We start from the raw sequence: 18968 nt of genomic DNA on the forward strand, positions 1-18968 counted from the left end.
CTCTGCCTCTGTCCTTCTCACTCATGCTCTTTTCTTCTCTAAAAGTAAATAAATAAATTTTTCAATAAATAAGTTTTTCTTTACCCCACCCCTTTCCCCACATTTATACAGAAGGATATTTTACAGATGCACCCCTAATTATGCAATTGCTAAAGGTAGAGGGAAAACACCTGTCTTTGACCATTCAGAGCACAGGAGATGAAAATAATAAAGCCACTGTATATCTCCATTTACCAGTGTATGAAATGTAACCCTGGCTTAGCTTTAATATTTTTAATGTTTTAAGAAATTTAAATCTAAAAGATCCCCTAAAATATCTATTCTAGGCAGACTAGTCTTTCTTCCCCTATGAACCTACAAGTCATTTTGATTTGCCACTAAATCCATGGATTATTTTTCCCCAAGATCCTCCTATACGTTTTCTCATTCCTCTGAAATTTTTTTAAGATTTGAGAGAGAGAACACGTGTGCAAGAGCACGTGAGAGAGGTGAGAGAGAGAGGGTTAGTGGGGGGTGGTGGGAAAGAGAAGTGGACTCTCTGGTGTGCTAGGAGCCCACAAGGGGCTCAATCCCAGGGCCTTGGGATCATGACCTCAGCCAAAGGCAGACAGGCAGACGTTTAACCAACTAAACCACCCATGCACCCCTCCTGGGAATTTCTAAGAGCAACTCACCAGTTCCTTCAGCTGAAAATAATCCATCCTTCCTTTACTCTATTTACCCTCCTCATAAGCTTCAAGTCCCTTCTCACTTTCTATTCTGTACCTTTTTTTTCAACTTTTCAAATGTACAGGAAATAACCACAATAACACTAGGTACTCAGATTCAACAAATGTTTACATTTTGGCCATTTTTTAAAGTCTGCCCTTATATTCTGAATAACATTTCTGGAGGACCTGGGAGGAGGGGGCACTATTCACCCAGCTAGTAAACTACCTAAGTACTGAATCAAAGGCTAGCCTTATACCATTCCTTAACCTTTCATGTAAGTCTTCTTTCCTAAACTTCACGGTAAGACATGTATTATATAGAAATGTTTAACTATGCGCTTTATACATAACAAGTACTCATAGATGCATTTTTAGTACCTTAGAATAAATCCAAGTAGGCATTTAACAGATATGTGCAAATTAATGAATATGCCACTGACAATTCCTTCAAACACATAGGAAATATTCAGCCTTTTAAATCCTGATAAGGCAAAATCATTTTTTTTAAAGATTCAATTTCTTTTTTTTTCAGGATTTTATTTATTTATTCATAAATAAATGAAGGGGGGTGGGCAGGCAGAGGGAGGAAGCAGGCTCCATGCAGGAAGCCTGACGTGGGACTAGATCCCGGGTCTCCAGGATCACGCCCTGGACCAAAGGCGCTAAACCGCTAAGCCACCGGGTTGCCCCAAAATCATTTTGATAAATAAACTGGTACCAAAAAAACGACAAACTTCTCTGTAATTCTTTATTAAAAATACGGCTGTACACATAGAGTCTGAAAACAGGATTAAAGATGAATAACCCATATTGGGATCATGACATCAGAACTTAACATAATGGTGCTTTTAGGGAAGTTGTTGACATTCAAACCACAGAACCAAGGTCAAAAGCAAAATACAAAGGTACCCTCAAAAATATTTACAATGAAGTAAATACACTAACAGAATTTAAAATAGGTACAAAAAATTGAAATGACCAACGTTACATGATTTCCAGGGTTGTCCTTTCTGTGCTTTGATCTCACCTAACAGGAAGGTATGGGAAGTTTATAAACTTAATTTGACTATTCTCAGATATTAAAATCTTCCTATGAATTAAAAAGACTAACTTTTAGACAACCTCTTAAATGGAATTACACTATGGAAAAGAGGGCTCCCCCAAAAACACCTAAGCAGAACTAAGAGTTCTACTGAAAACCATTCCCAATAAAAACTAAATGAAAAATAAATATAAAACAAAGCTTAAAAAAAATATGTATTACCTGACACCAACTGTTTTCTGGCCAACAATATTTACTCATGAAAACATATCAGCTGTCTACCTTTATATTTAAACCAAGTCCTGAGGTTACTAGGGGCTGAAGCAAACTAGCACTTAGGATGCAAACATTCTTGAGTTTGTGATTTGAACCTGCCTTGCAGAGGGAAGTTTGCTGGTCTATACAGGATGAGAAATTCAAGCCCTATTTTACCCCTGCCCTTCCTTAGCTTTCACAAAACATTGGTCCACAAATTAAATTTTCAAAAAGTTCCCAGACCCCAAAACTAAAATAGATGATCCCCTTTCATTTTCAAAGAAAACAATATTGGAAAAAATCTCCAGCCCGCTTATAAATTAAGCATTTCATATTTCTTCGAGAATACAAGTAGTTCTTTTTTGTACAAAAGAATTACAATATGATTTGTCAAAAAACATATAAAAAGACAGCTGCTCTTCCTCAAATACATGAGCTAATGATAAAAGACTTTTGCATGTTAATGTGTCCAAGTTCTTGTTCCTTTTACATAAAAAAGAACATTATGGTGGCAAATATTAATTATCCTTTGAATATTGAACATTATGTTCTTTTTAAAATCCATCCAGATCAAATGCAATAATTGATTTTCTTTATAACTCAACAACTGATGCTACCAAACGTGGACTCAAACACACCTGTTAAAATGTGTAAAGCGTGTCTTTTGTCTTCAAAGCTTTCAGGTGAAGAGAGGTGTTTTTTTTTTTTTCTTGATGCAAATCTCAAGGCAGAGAAAATCATTTTAAAGCTTATAAAAAGTGGACAGAGAAATATTAAAAACTTCTCTGAAAACTACAAATATGTATAATTATTAAAATTGAAGACTGTAACATCAGTTGCAAGTGCTTGGAAGTCTTTCCTGACCTTTTGAGTTTCCACATTTTCTTCATAGTTGCATGGTGAGCACCCAGTGCTAGTAAAACATTCAGTGCTGGGAAAGGAGATAGAGTCTTCATTACTGTTCTTTTGTGAAAGAAAATTCCTATGTATTTGGCAGTCTTCAGTATCAAAGTATAGGTATTTCATTAACTAGAAATTCCATGAATACCCAAGTTTGGCGACAACTGCACGTCCAAATATTAAGAAAGGTAAGAGAGGAAAATTCCAAACTTTTGAGATTGACTTATTCAGGAATATCCCACATAATGAAGTTATTATCAAAAGTACTATTACTTTGGGCTAAGCAGTGACTGCAAAGGCACAGCAGATTGTTATCCCTCCAGATTCAGACTGTAAAACTTCAGAAAGCTCTTGATGCCAGACCACTGCTGTGTTTAGTTCATCCTCTGAACAGTGTCTCTGTGTCTGTATCCAGTGTAAAGTACCATAATAAAGCTGTGGTTCAAAGAACAGAACTTTATACAAAAAAGCGAACTGGAAATCATCTAAAGCAATATACTCCCGAACTTCAGGCCTTTGTAAGAATTTAATTTTCTTTTTCTTTAAAAAACTGCATAAATGTAAATATATCTGAAAAGCAGGGAAACACCTTTTTAAAAAAAAGACTGGAGTAATTTGGAGCAAAGAGCTCTATGTGCTGCTCCTTAAGTTCCTGTTTATTCAATCCTCATTCAGAAAGGATTTAAATCTACTGGTGGGGGAATTTGTATCCAATAATTCACTGATCTCTGTGTGTTCTTAAAAACAAAACAAAAAAACCCCAAAAATCTCCATTTGAACTAACAGTGGGTGGCATACAGAGCTTGCATACAATACTCTTACAAGAATTATACACTATACTGTACTTCTGTGAAATTATTTACCTGGTCCATTATGCTATTCAGGGCAACCCATCCCCAAAAGAGCAAATTCTGCTACCCTCAGAGACAAAAATGCTGCCCAGCATTGTTTCCCAAAAATGTCCTTGCGAATAGTTTCCCTTAATAAGTAAGTATACAATGTGGCAAAAGTTCAAAGATCAGAAAAAAGTCTTTAAAAAATTAAAATTAGTGCATATACAATTGGAAAAAAAACAAAAGTGGGAACACCATTTACCTAATGGTGCACCTTAATCTAAAATAAATTCTTCACAGATATGGCCCCGATGGCAGCCACAGCTCTAGGATAAGTGAAACATTCTTCCTTTCAAGTAACAGTGTACCTGACTGAAGTGCAAGCAGCTTTGCTCATCTCCTGTTTGTTTCCCAAATGTGAAATGAGAGGATGAGAACAGTTCAGCTGTAGTGCAATTTGTTATTGGGTAAGGTCCTCAGCCATGTCCTGCGTGCTTTTTCAGCAAATACTACAACTGACCATTTGCAGCTGCAATCAGTTCTTGAAAAGTGTTTTCGAAGCAGCGCTTTAAGTCACTGTAAGTAACCACAAGTACACTCTTCTCATCTCTGGAAATGAGGCTTATTTTTTCTGGCACACCAGCATCTAACTGAAACAGATACAAAATAGGAAGTTCATACCTGGCAGAGGATAATCCACTTTATTTTAGCACAACTTCTGCAACAATGGTGAATGTTTTAAAATTTTCTGTCATATTCCCTTCTAGATATACATAAGCATTTTACATCACTAATAGTTTGCACACTTTTTGACTTGGATATTTTTTTTTGACTTGGATATTTTTTAAACACTATTCAATGTTTCCACCTATCTTTCATGCATAATACTTGTTTGCATTATATTCCATCATTTACTTATTCCAATAGCTTCCATTTCTGTTTTTAAGGTAAGCTCTTCACTCGATGTGGGGCTTGAACTAATGACCCTAAGATCAAGAGTCCCATACTCTACCAACTAAGCCAGCGTGGCACCCCAATATCTTCCAGCATTTTTGTCACAAATTATAGAGCAATGAACATATTCGTCTACTTAATTTTTTTTCTTCTGTAGAATTACTTCCTTAGGAGAAATACCTAAAAATATAAATAAGGAAGCAAGAAGCACAAATAGTTTTTATAGCTTAATACATAGAGCTAAATTGTTTTCCAAAGGGTATCAGAAACCACTATTTATGAGTTATACCAATTTATTTTTTTAGATTTTATTTATTTATTCATGAGAGACACAGAGAGAGAGAGAGAGAGGCAGAGACACAGGCAGAGGGAGAAGCAGGCTCCATGCAGGGAGCCTGACGTGGGACTCGATCTCGGGACTCCAGGATCATGCCCTGGGCCGAAGGCAGAAGCTTAAACTCCTAGCCACCCAGGCTGCCCAGTTATTTTTTTTTTTAAAGCATATGCTTTTTATTTTTTATTTTTTTATAAATTTTTATTTATTTATGATAGTCAAACAGAGAGAGAGAGAGAGGCAGAGACATAGGCAGAGGGAGAAGCAGGCTCCATGCACCGGGAGCCCGACGTGGGATTCGATCCCGGGTCTCCAGGATTGCGCCCCGGGCCAAAGGCAGGTGGTAAACACTGCGCCACCCAAGGATCCCCAGGCTGCCCAGTTATACCAATTTACAAGCAACTCCGTATCAAGCGCAGACCTTGCTATTTTTTACATTTTTTGATGAATGTTACCAAATATTTTCCTACATTTACTTGTGTTATTTACTTGTGTTTACTTGTGTTATTTCCACTGTATGAGTGCCAGTTTATGATCTCTACCTATTTATCAGTCAAGATTTGGTAGTAATAACTTAATCAGGTCCTTATGAAACATATATTAATCCTTAGTCCATCAAATAATTTATCTTGCTATGGTTTTCACTTTTTTGGTTATTTTTCAATGTATATTTTTCCTTCCTTTTTAATTCATTCATAAAAACGTCTAAAATTTACTAATTCTGAAGGCTCAAACTTTCAAATCATTTTACCAGGTATTTTGTCATAATTTTCACCAAAATGTGCTATGTAAAACCTTAAGTTTTATTTTATTTATTTATTTTTTTAAAGATTTATTTATTTATTCATTCAGAGAGAGTGAAGAGAGAGGCAGAGACACAGGCAGAGGGAGAAGCAGGCTCCATGCAGGAAGCCCGATGCAGGACTCGATCCTGGGTCTCCAGGATCACACCCCAGGCTGCAGGTGGCGCTAAACCGCTGCGCCACCGGGGCTGCCCAACTTTAAGTTTTATATCATAAATATGGTCAATCCATCCTTTTTCAATTATACTCTTTCCAAACTTAGAAAATTATCATACTTTCAGATTTGGGATACATTTTATTTATTACTAGTTATTTTATGAAATGAAATAGAATTTTCTTCAAGTTTTCAATTACATCCTAACATTCATTTAAAAATCTTCACTTAAGATATCTGCTCATGGCTTAAGTTGACAGTGTAAATACTTGCCAGTGTTACACTAGTGCTACATATTTTTAATTACTGGTGCTTTGATACCATAGATACTATTTTCTAAAATCCAGAAAACTTGTTCTCCACTCATTTCTTTCAAGAAAAATACTTCCCCTTAAGGAGAAGGACAAAGAAATATATAAGTCATACTGGATTAGCTCAATGGTACATACAGTTTGTTCTGTCTTAATGTAGATCATTGACAATACTCTTTTTAAAAGGAAGTTCAAGCAAGGCAAAGTAGTGCCTAAAAAGAAAAACCACATTTTCCCTGAAGAGTTAGCATACTGTATGTTCCCAGTTCTACATCCTGTGCCATGGTAGGTATTTCTTCTAGCACCTGTAATTTAGGGACAGTTTGGACCAGGGGTCAGCAAATGGTTTCCATAAAGATTGCTAGATACCAAATGCCTTAAATTTCAGAGCCACACAGCCTCTGTCACATATTCTTCTTCATTTTGCTTTTGCTTTTAAAAATGTAAATACTGTTCTCAGGTTGTGGGCTCTACAGAAGTAGACTGTCAGGCCACATTTGTCGACCCCTGAGATTTAGATAAACCTATACAAAGACTAAGATTTACTTCTGGAAACCCATTCTACACTAATTCCAAGTAATTCTTAAGGAAAATGCATTCCTTCCCTCCTTGGTAAACTGTCTCTCTCCTAGCTCTTTCAAAAACACTAAGCTCACCTCTCAAATGAATTGATGATATATCTACATCTCCCTAATAACTTCATCTAATCATCTAATTCTCCATGTAGAACGCTAGGCCTACTGCCCTTTTACTATTATAACACTGGATTATTATGCCCACAGTTAACAGTAAATGAATAGTTAACATGAAGGGCATTCAACAAGTCTCACAATGACTTAGAAGAAAGGAATTCAACTTCTAAAAAACGTTTAAATATAAAATTATTTTTATTTTTCCCACCCACTGCTTTATTAGCATTTTATTATAATAAAAAAATCTACAATGAAAAATTCTGTATTTATTCATACAGATGTTGAAAAACCTGCCTGGTCTAGAAATTGTTACTAAGTAAATATACCCAATAATTATTAATAAAATATCTTCTAGGCTGTAGCATAATACATTCACACTGAAGTCTCTTAGTATTTGTAGAAGATGTAACTCTGCAAACTGTAGATGGCATTGTGATCTTAAAAATCCAGATACAAATTACCTTGTTAAGACAAGAAATGATATGACTGAGATCAATCCAAGGAGCACCCGCTTCTGTCACCTGATGGAAAAGATGATCCCTAAAGAGTTTCAAAAGATAACGGTCTCCAGTCTCCGACCAGGTAGGATCCTTCTGAAACCTGGGGAAAGGTAATATTTTACCTCAATAACTCATGCTGTATGTCACATGGCCATCCTGATTCTTCAGACTCAACACCAGCTTAATTTTATTGTTTTCTCTGGTAAGTAGGGTGTGTGTGTGTGTGTGTGTGAGAGAGAGAGAGAGAGAGAGAGAGCGCAAGAGTGAGAGATGTTTTTTTTTAATCCTAAAGTTATAGAGGCTAAAAAAATGCTTTCAAATTTCATGTGCAGATTGCTAAATTTTTAAGAAATAATTTCACACATGAAAGTATATGAATACCAGTTTCTAATCCTCAAAGGCAATCATCCCTTATGCACTCCTATTTTATAATCACTTTCATATTTAAGCTCCTACCATTAGATAAAATGAAGGAAAAAGAAAAGGTCTTTAAAAATCTTTAGAAATAGGTTGAAAGAGGTTCTTTTCCTCTTCTCACCTTTAGGATAGAGTAGGGAGATATGATTAGATATGTGTTCAGCTTTTTACTGGTAAGCATAAAATAAAACAACATTTATGGAAACAAACAGGCATATTTTGATTTCTGACCATCATGAACTAATGTGAGAGTGTGCTATGAAGAACTAGAGAACTGACCAGATGACCACTGTTGCTTTCTAGTGACTTCTGGAAGTCAGTGGTCTAGTGAGGAAAACAGATGTTCAAAGAAAGTTGCACATTCAGATAATGTGATTAAGAAAAAGGGAAATGGTACACAACAGAAACATGAATTCATCTGGGAAGGCAAGGAAAGCTTTCTAGAAGAAGTAGTGGATGCTCTTCCCAGAGAAATATACCCTAGTCAGACGCATCCAGTATTTGCAAGAAACAGAGCATATAGCACTCCAGAAATCTAGCAAAAGTCAGTGGCTGGATGGGGTTAGGGGTTGAAAAAAAAAGAGACCAAGAGAGGGACCGAGAGTAAAAGACAAGGACAAAGAGGGAGAGAAGGCAAAAGAGGGAGGAGAAAATTAAAAGAAAAACAAACAAACAAACAAGGTAGATCTGACGCAAAGATAAGGGAGAGATCAGATTATGCAGTCTTGGTTAAAAACTATTTCTGGGTGAAAAAACAGGTCTTTTCAGGTCTTTTTTTTTTTAAGGGATTTTATTTATTAATGAGGGACACACACACACACACACACACACACACACACACACACACACACACACGCAGAGACATAGGCAGAAGGAGAAGCAGGCTCCTCGCAGGGAGCCCAATGTGTGACTCCATCCCAGGACCCTGGGATCATGACCTGAGCGGAAGGCAGAGGCTCTACCACTGAGCCACCCAGACATCCCAACAGGTGTGTCTTCTAAAACACGATAGAAAGCCTATCACACGGTTTAAACACAATCATATATGAGTTTTGCAAAGATCACCCCAGGGACTTTCAATTAAAATGCCAATTAAACACATCCGTTTATCTGTTTCATTTCAAAACCCCACCAAACTGACAATGAATGTCTAAGAAGGGGTATAATAATAAACACTCAAGGACAAAGTAATCAGAAGCAACAACAGAAGAAAAACTTGGAAGGTGAAAAACAGGTCAGTGATATGATTAACTGACTTGAAAAAACTGAACTTTAATGCTACAGAAGGTACAGAAAAACATGGATGCCATAAAAGCAAGCCCTACCAGTCGAGGCCCAGGAAAGGAGATTGCTGGTACTACTGAAAGTACAGGTATGCACTAAAGCTGGAGGAGCAGAATGGATGAAAAAGTTCTATAAATAACAAACAGATAACCTCTCTTTCATCCCTGCCTCCATTTCTGCTTTGCAGAAATTTGCCAAAAAAGGTCCCAGCAATCTTTCTAGACGGGGTGAACAAAGAAGCTGCAACCTCCAGGGTGCCAGGAAGAGCAAGGGATGGTAGAGAAGACTAGTTAACTGACACTTTCCTGCTACTTTGGCTACTCAAGGCTAGGCTGTGGGTTTAAACTACAGACAAAAGGTTGAAATTTTTCTGGATATAGACTTGCCCAAGAGAAATTCTGACATTGAAGAGTCTACTAAAAACAAACAAAAATTATAATTAACAATGTCACACTAGTTTACCACACATACTATAATCCTTGACCCAGCAAGGACCTTCCAATTAGCTTTTTAGGTGAAAAAGGTCATTTTTAAAAAGTTTATTCATTTATTGTTTTAGTGATCTCCATACCCAACGCAGGGTTCAAACTTACAACCCCAAGATCAGTAGTCACATGCTCTTCCAATTGAGCCATCCAGGTACCCTGAAAAAGGTCATTTTTATTATGAACACACAGCCAAGGATCAGAAATCCTTTGGAGAATGAAACAACACTAAACACAACAAACTCTTGTTTCCTATGAGATATTCCTATGCAGGGAAGAGAACAAAACAAAACCTAACCAAAAACCTATAATTGAGAGTCTAAGAGAAATAAGAATTAGATGCTGTAAAACAAACATTTAGAGAACAGAATGTTCTTGAAAATTAACAATATGATGGCAAAAACTAAAAATTCAAAAATGGATTAGAAAAAAACCTTTATTTTTAGACAAAATAAGTTGAAATGATTACCTAGAAAGTAAAACCAAAAGATAACAAGACAGAAAGCAGAACAGAATATTAGAAAATCTACTGCAATGCTCTAACAGCTGAGCAATAGAACTCCAAAGGGAGAAGTTATCAAAGAAACAATGAAGATAACTTCTCAAAACTGAAGGACATCAATTTCCAAGATTAAAAGGGTTTGCCCACCTACTGATTCATCAGAATGAATAAAAAAACCCCACACCAAGGCATACACTGTGAATTTCTGATCACTGATAAAGATCCTGAAAGCAAAGGGGAAAGGGTTTGAAAAGAAAATTGCTTTGAATCTAGAAGTCAAAATGGAGCAATGCTTCAAATTTTGACAGAAATTATCACTACTATTACTTTACTATGTATTAGAGATACCTGCTAACACAATCATTCCAGAGAAATTAAAAGTATAGAAATTAGGAAGGAAGAAATTATAATTACAGTTGTTTGGAGATAAGACTATGTATCTGGCAAACTCAAGAAAATCTAGGGAAAAACAAACCAAACACTAAGATATCAGAGTACAAAATTTACAGAAACCAGTAATTTTCATGTGCACTGATAAGAAGCAATCTATGAAGAAAGTATAGGGGATAGGATTCACATTTATAATAGCAACAAGACAAAATACCTAGTAAACTCAGTGAATTACAACAACCTAAGAATGACTTTTAAAGTAAAGTCGGTTATCTACAAGTATGACGACAGGGCATTATCTTAAGAATCTCAACATCTATAAATACAAATACTCCTTAAGTTTATTAATAAACATGTTTGCCTTCTCAATAAAAATACTATCAGATTTACTGATTTTTTTAAAATTAAAAAACCTGGTTCTAGAATTTCTACAGAAAATTAAGCAGTTTTAGGGAAACAACAAAAAACAGACAACGAAATGAAGATGAGAAAGAACGAGCACCTACCAGAGTTTAAAATGTTAGTCATTAAAATACTAATGTGAAAGAAGTGCTGCCTTAAACCAGTGCAGAAAAGCTAGACTACTCAATAAATAGCTTTTGAGCCATGGTAGCCTTCTGAGGGGAAGGGTGGAGGAGTTGAATACATACCTTACATCCTATATAAATTCCATATGTATAAAAATTTAATATGGGAAAAAAATAAAACCATAAATAAGTACTCTAGAAGAAACCATGAGATAATTCCTTTAAAATCGTGGGAACAGAAAAGGCCTTTCTAACTTTCTAACTATGATTCAAAATCCAAAAGCATAAAAGAAGTTTGACCAATTAGACTACATATATAAATGTCTGCATGGAAAAAATTTAAGCAGAGTTAAAAGAAAAATGACAAACTAAAAGATTATGATCATAAAGGGGACACCTGGGTGGCTTAGCAGTTGGGCCTCTGCCTTCACCTTGGGACATGATCCTGGGATCCAGGATGGAGCCCCACATTGGCTCCTTGCAGGGAGCCTGCTTCTCCCTCTGCCTGTGTCTCTGCCTCTGTGTTTCTCATGAATAAATAAATAAAATCTTAAAAAAAAAAAAAAAAAGACCACAAAGGATAAATCTCTCCAGCTCCTATACACCAAAAAGACAAGACAAATCGACTGAAAATAAAAATGATCGAAGGATATGGGTAGATAAGGCAACAGAAACAAACCAAAAACATAAAAATGATAGGCAACATGCTCATTAAGAGTTAACACAAAATAAAACTGCACTGTGACTCAATTTCTCATCTATTGGGTTGACAAAAATCCACAAGTGTGAAACAGTACTGTTGGTGAAAAGCTCTTATGCATCATATATTGGAATACCCTTCAGTAAGGGTTTATAGTCACACATCCACAGATCCAACAATCATGACTGGGCCTATATTAATGCACACATAAAGTTCAGTATGCTTAAATCCGTCCCTTCAGCACTGCTTATACTAGCAAAACACTGAAAACAACTCAAATGCCTATTGATAAGGAATTGGAAAAATAAATTATAGTGTATCCACAGAATAGACTATTATATAGCTATAAATTACAGAAGTAGAGCATTAAGGTTAAGATCATGGACTCTGGAACCATACTGTCTGGATTCAAATTCTGGCTCATATACTCACTAACGATGTGACCCAGATATGGTTTTTCACGTCTTTATGCTCAAATATCTCTGTAAAGTGGAAATACTGATGGTAGCTGCAACACAGTGTTGTTATGAAGATTAAGGCTAGGTCATATTTATAAACTATTGAGAATGGTGTTTAGTATATGCCAACATACCTAAACAAAAAGATTTCTAAAATATAGTTATGAGAAAAAGCCAACATACAAAACACTGCGTGGTTTACAATTTATATATATTAAAAAGGGGAAGGAAGGAGATAATAATATATATATCATTTTAACTGGGAAAGAATATGAAATAAAGATTAGTGGGAGAAAGTGGAGAGACTGGGGATGCTACAAGTATGAGAATTTTTTTTCACTGCACACCCTTTTCTACTTTTTAAAAAAACTGGTTCACATTAATCTATTCAAAAGATTCAATCAATAAAGAGAATTTCCTGAGGACTATCTAGAATTTTATACCCAATCATACTATCAATAAGGTGTAAAAATAAAGATATTTTCAGACTTACAAAGACTCAAAAAACTCACCTTTCTCAGGAACCTATAGGAGGATGTGCTCCAACAAATCAAAAGAATAAACCAAGGAAAAAGCAAGAAACAGGGTATCCAACACAAAGGGAGAGACAATGAGAATTCCCAGGGTAATAGTGAAGGGAAGCTCCAGTTCTAAAGTGTGAGTGTGAGCAGGCTTAAAGCGCAACCAGCCCAGATAGGAAGAGAAGGACAGAGGCTCCAGGGGCAATTTCTCTAAGGGGGAGAAAAAAAAAAGGAACTGATAGGTTACCTATTTTTGACCATATAGAAAGGTGTTTCATAACTCTGGCAGCAAGTATGGAATAAACTGGTGGTCAATATTTTTTCATTCACTTAGTTCTCTATTTAAGACAATTATTAACCCCAGGAAAACAAAAATCAAAAAACAAAATACAGAAGAAAGAAAATATAATCATGGTTTAGTATGGTGCAGCTATGAACAATATTTACCTGGTTATATACTAATGTCAACATTAAGTAAAGATTTAACTCAAAATTATGGACTAAGTGGTAGAATGTGGATACATGTGTGTTTATGTTTGTGGTTGGTTAAGGGAAGGGAATGTGAAAGACAAAGTCTCATCTTCCACAGGACAAAGTCATTAGCTGAGTTAAATACTGTGGAAAAAAAAAAATCAAGGAATAGTACTATATTATTTTTAAATAAAGAGATAAATGCCAGAAGAAACAGCTGAAAGTTTTTGTTTTAATGTCATCTTCTCTTCATTTAGAAAAATTATCAGAGAAAATATTGAGGTTTTTTTTTTAACTTTGAAGAAAGGTAAGTAAACATAAATTATGTGGTCAAAAAAAAACTCCCTCAAGTAATATTTATGTATCATCAATCTCTATTAACAGAGGTAACATTCCTGAAACCTAACTACAATGATAATAGCTATCATACTATTCCACCTGTCTTTGGCAGTTATTACTTAGTACAGACATCAATTCTACTTCTCTCTGGAACATATGGTCATAACTTTTAACTTGCAAATGAGGCAGAACTAAATGACAAATAATGTAAGGTGGTGATGTTACTGATATGACTACTATAAATAATGTCCTTTAATAGAAGATAAGGAGTATACAACAGTAAGACCTGTCTGAAGTCTCTGACTATGGTAAACTGAACTGACCAAGTTTCAAAAAGGAGACAGGGTAGTACTGACAGTCATAAAGTGTTCCCTCATATACAAACCACTTCTAACAGTATCTTTCTGTACATGTATGTGGATCTGTGGAATCCCTAAGAACATTCATTATATACCTATAGCCTACATCTAGCCTTTACCTATACCTAGGCTATAAGTAAAAAAAAGCATCCTAATAGCTAACAACAGGCATTAAGGTCACTTGACATGAGAATTTTTCTTTTTCCAGGTAAAGCCAGTAAGAATAAGGAATACTCATTCTTGTTAATGCCCTTGATTGAAAACATATTGTAAAATACTGTAAATCCTTACTCCGGCCTCTCATTGATTGTTCCCAATTTTGCTAGAAGCCTAAACAGTCTTCCATTTTGAACCTCCTATAAAACATTTTAAAAAGAGAGAGAATATTAATATCCAGCTAACTGAATATAAAAGCAAAATTTTACAAAACTGGTATCCTACACCAATATTATCTTTAAACAATCCTAATATCCCCACCTTTTGGTTATAGTTTTGAATGTAACATGTTCATTTCATTCACTAGTAATACTTAAGAAGATCATGCAGCTGGCCATTTTTAAGAATGGTTAAAATAACTTACATGAAAAAAAAATCAAGATTGCTTTAATTGACTATAGCAAAATCATGAACAAAAAGAAGAAATAAGAAATTAAAATACTGAACATTAAATTTGGACAATATATCTGCAAACAGCCTTAGCCAATTACGTACTATATTTAGCACAAAAATTATTATTTTTTTTATATCGCTCTACACATACAGATGCCAAATGTGTATATCTCTTTTTAACTAGACTCTACCTTTGCAAGGTCTTCCTCTATGACATCATTTCTCATTTGAGCAGCATCCAATTGAGTATAAAATCGAGCACCAATCATGGGCATGATGTCATTTACACTTCTCATTCTGTTTTGGTCAGTCAACAAATACCTAGTGAAATAAAGAATCACTTGAACACCAAACATAAAATTTTAAAAAACAACATAACCCACAAGCACATAGCTATCACTGCTGCTATCGTATTAGTGTACATACATTTGAAAGCATTTTTTCATGTAAGTCAAGTTCACTTTTAAGGCTTAATGATTTCTCTGGAAAATTTTAAGAGCCAATAGAAGAAACTTGTCTCTTTCTCCACATTTTTGCTATTATGAAAATGAGAAAGGAAAGTGGAACAGGGTTACACTTAATCATTTCCATTCTCAAACCCTTCCTTACAATAGTGGGGCATAAAAAGACTTACAAAATTTTGGAGGGGTGAAATAGAGGGTGGTTGTAGGTGAAGAGATTTTTCCATTGCTCTTCAAAATAATTTTTGAAACCAAAACTGGGTCTTCAATTTTGATGAATCAAACAAGGCTCAACTCTTTGGGAAGCTGCCCTCTGCTCTGCAACTTCATTTACAAGTTGTCATGGTATATTTATTTCTGAGAAATCTTCAGAAATTAACATATTTCACAAGAGGCCAATTCAGTTTCTTCTACCATTGTATCCGAGGCAGAAAAATACTAAATTTCAAAAAGCTGCCTGCTAGAATACAAAGATGACCAAAGGTGAGCCATTTTCTAACCATTCTCATTAAAATAGCTCCTGTTCTTACACTCTCTGCTTAGAATTCTATCTTATTTTCTTTATAGGACTTAGCACTACCTGCAAACATCTTATCTGTTTATATGTTTGTTACCTCCTCCCCATTAGGGTGGAAGCTCCAGAAGATAGGAATTTTGTTCATCTTGTTCAAAGTATCTTCAGCATCTGGCACAGAATAAGCATTCTTTTGTTTAATAAAATACTCCTGTAGATAATCTATGTCTTAGCTATTTACCTATAATTACTGACATATTTATATCTACTACTTAAAGTTATTATAAGTTTTGTAACTTTGGTAAGTTACTGTACTTCTCCATGCCTCAGCTTTGGCATCTCTAAAATGGAGCAAATTTATAGGGTTATTGGGAAAATTCATTCATTCGCATCAATTCGGAAGTGCCTGATACATGATTTACTGCTCTACAAAGTTATTAGTTAATATGAAAGCATGGCTTTTTTATTTACTCTTTATTAAGAAAAGCTTCAAATATTTATAAAAGTAGAGAGAATAGTATAATGAATGTCCATGTACTCATCACCCAGTTTTGACAATTATTAACATAGTCTAGTTCATTATATTTATATCCTTTACTCTCAGTTTATTTATTTTATATTTTATTTTATTTTATTTTATTTATTTTATTTTATTTTATTTATTTTATTTATTTTATTTATTCATGAGAGACACACACAGAGAGAGAGAGAGGCACAGACACAGGCAGAGGGAGAAGCAGGCTCCATTCCATGCAGGGAGCCTGACATGGGACTCTATCCCGGGTCTCCAGGACCACACCCGGGACTGAAGGTGGCGCTAAGCCACTGAGCCACCCAGGCTGCCCCTACTCTCAGTTTTTTATTTTTTTCTTTTTCTTTTTTCTTTTTTTTTTTCCTCAGTTTTTTAAAAAGAAAATTTGGAGGGATGCCTGGCTCAGCAGTTGAACGTCTGTCTTCGGCTCAGGGCGTGATGTCACGGTCTAGGGATCAAGTCCCACATCGGGCTTCCTGTGAGGAGTCTGCTTCTCCCTCTGCCTATGTCTCTGCCTCTCTTTGTGTCTCTCATGAGTAAATAAATAATAAAGTAAAAAGAAAATTTGGAGATTACTACTTGAGATTTGAAATATCTTAGATGTTGCAAATTAAGGCTAGGAATCACTGCTGTGAAAATATATGAAACAGATATTAAAAAGAGAAACCATTTGATTATTAATAGGAACTGGGCAACCACTGGCTTCCAGTCCTCTGTCACGAGTGGAAAATTTATGCCAGTGTTAACAAAGCACAGGTGGGGCAGCTCCATCCTCTATCTCTCAATTCCATATCCAGGGCTAGCCCAAAAAGAAAATGAATCATCCAAGACTACACAGGAATAACTGAAAACTAAGACACTGATAAGGATCAATATGCTCCAACTGCTTCTAGAACAGAATAGGAAAAATGGCAAGAGATATCCTAGCATCTGTTCTCTAGAATAACTTAGAATAAGAATTATGGTTGTCCACTGTCTGGAATTCTCCAATGTTAGATGTATCTTAGTCAGGAAAGGTCCTATCTAGAGTACTGCTGACAGTACTCCAGAGTGGGGTTCTCCTAAGTCAAATTAATTTCAAGCCTATACTTGAGGACTTCTTGGGAGTCTGAAGATACTGGGAGTAGAAGCAAAGGGACCTGTACAAACATGCTTTCTGGACTGGATGTTTTGGCCATAGAATCTACAACTAGATTGCATCTGTTTATTTATGACAGCTTTCACAGATATACTGATTACTCTCTAAGGCAGCACTGTCTAACAGAACTTTCTGAGATGATGCAGGATATATTAGCCAGAAACCACATGTAGCTTTTGAGCTCTTGAAATGCAGCTAGTGCAGGTGAAGAATTGATTTGTTTTATTTTATTTTAATTAATTTAAACTTAAAAGCTCGTATGTAACTAGTGAATACCAATGCAGCTTTTGAAGTACCCTTTGGCCAAATGTTTAAAACACTGGTAACTAAGCTCATTTATATGAATTTATTCAAAGAAATATATACCTAACAATAAAGAAATTAAAAGTGGTTTAACTGTTCTGCCTGATTTTGAATAGTAAGAACTAAAATAGAAACACTATTAAAAGGCCTTTAAGAAAAAGCTATCTTCTTATACGATCATTATATACACTTAATTGCATAATAAAACTTACAAAATCAGATTCTTCAGGTCAGAAGAGTAGTTGATTGTCACCAGTTCCATGGCTTTCTGTAAATTCTCTCGCTGAATTCCTGCCAAAGAGTTGCAAGCCAAAGCCAACACAACTTTTCCTAATGATATCAGATCTGCTTGCTGACATGAAAAAATAAATATAACTTTTAATTTTTATTTTATAGGTACAAATGTAATACACTGCCACTACTGCCAGCACCTTTACAAAAAAGCTGCAGAACTCCCAGCACAGAGTTCTCAAATACTGGTGCTCAGAGTCACCTGGGAACTTTAAGATGATTTCTGAGCCTCTCCACCACAGATTCTCATTCAGTAGGTCTGGGTGAGCAGGCCCAACATTTTTAAAGCACCCAAATAATTCTGATGAATGTACTTCCAAGAAATATTACTCTAAACAATTCATATGCCAATTATAGGATTGCTACTTTAAAATTTAATTTAAAAAACTTTTTTTTTATTTAGACAGACCTGACATTATTATAAGAAATTTAAGGCTGGTTACTAAATACTCACTTTACAATGATCATTACAATTTATAATATGCCCCCTTTTCACTTTCCTTTATACCCAAAATACAGTGGGAGTCTGAAGAATTATTTGAAGAAAAGTTGTTCCATTATTCCAAACACACCATAACCATTACCTGATTGCAGAGTATGGTTTTTAGAACATCAAAAATGCTGCAAAACCTAATGATATCCTGCCTGCCCTGGTTTCCAAATAGACAATTTTTCCTCATATTATAACAGATCTTTGAGAGCTCTGTAACCACCTGGTACGTATGTATGTATGTATGTATGTATGTATCTATCTATCTATCTATTTTTTAAAATTTACCATTCTGAAGCTTTCCTTCTAAAAGGATTTTCAAAAGACAGCTAGCTGAGTTGGGATAAGCTCTCTATGTAATCCTATTTTAACTACAGAAAACAGAATGGTTATTCCAAGTGGCCCTTTTCTGGCAGGTAACTATTAATAATTATATGCCTAGGAGAATGGAATAGCTCAGAGTTAAATATAATCAATCTAAAGTAATTTCAACAGAAAACTTCTATAAATCTCCAATATCTGAGACCTGATCTGAATTACTGAATATATTTACTGAATAATGGTTTAGTATAAAGAGTTTTCAAATCTAGCTATACATTAAAATTACCTGTGGAGCTTAAACAAACAAATCATCCTGTGACAATCCCTTTATCCCAATTCTGGTGTTACCAGCCTGGGGTAAGATCTGG

The 18968-nt window shown here is 35.2% G+C and overlaps 1 protein-coding gene across 8 annotated transcripts in view; it reads right to left on the reverse strand.

The window, feature by feature from the left end:
* Window positions 1-1444: 1444 nt before the first annotated feature.
* PAN3 (poly(A) specific ribonuclease subunit PAN3) overlaps window positions 1445-18968 on the reverse strand; it is a 134261-nt gene continuing 116737 nt past the window's right edge. For 6 of the 8 annotated variants that reach the window (XM_072795649.1, XM_072795648.1, XM_072795646.1 and 3 more), the window contains 5 exons: window positions 17711-17850; window positions 14742-14871; window positions 14233-14297; window positions 7450-7588; window positions 1445-4390 (listed from right to left, as the gene is read on the reverse strand). In XM_072795649.1, the coding sequence (XP_072651750.1) occupies window positions 4250-4390; window positions 7450-7588; window positions 14233-14297; window positions 14742-14871; window positions 17711-17850 (615 nt within the window). In that variant the 3' untranslated portion in view covers window positions 1445-4249. Of the gene's footprint in view, window positions 4391-7449; window positions 7589-14232; window positions 14298-14740; window positions 14872-15625; window positions 15697-17710; window positions 17851-18968 lie in introns of those variants that run through there. The other 2 variants (XM_072795651.1, XR_012016260.1) reach the window with 2 other exon arrangements.

The sequence above is a fragment of the Canis lupus genome, chromosome 24 (assembly GCF_048164855.1).
Source record: "Canis lupus baileyi chromosome 24, mCanLup2.hap1, whole genome shotgun sequence".
NCBI classification, from domain to species: domain Eukaryota; kingdom Metazoa; phylum Chordata; class Mammalia; order Carnivora; family Canidae; genus Canis; species Canis lupus.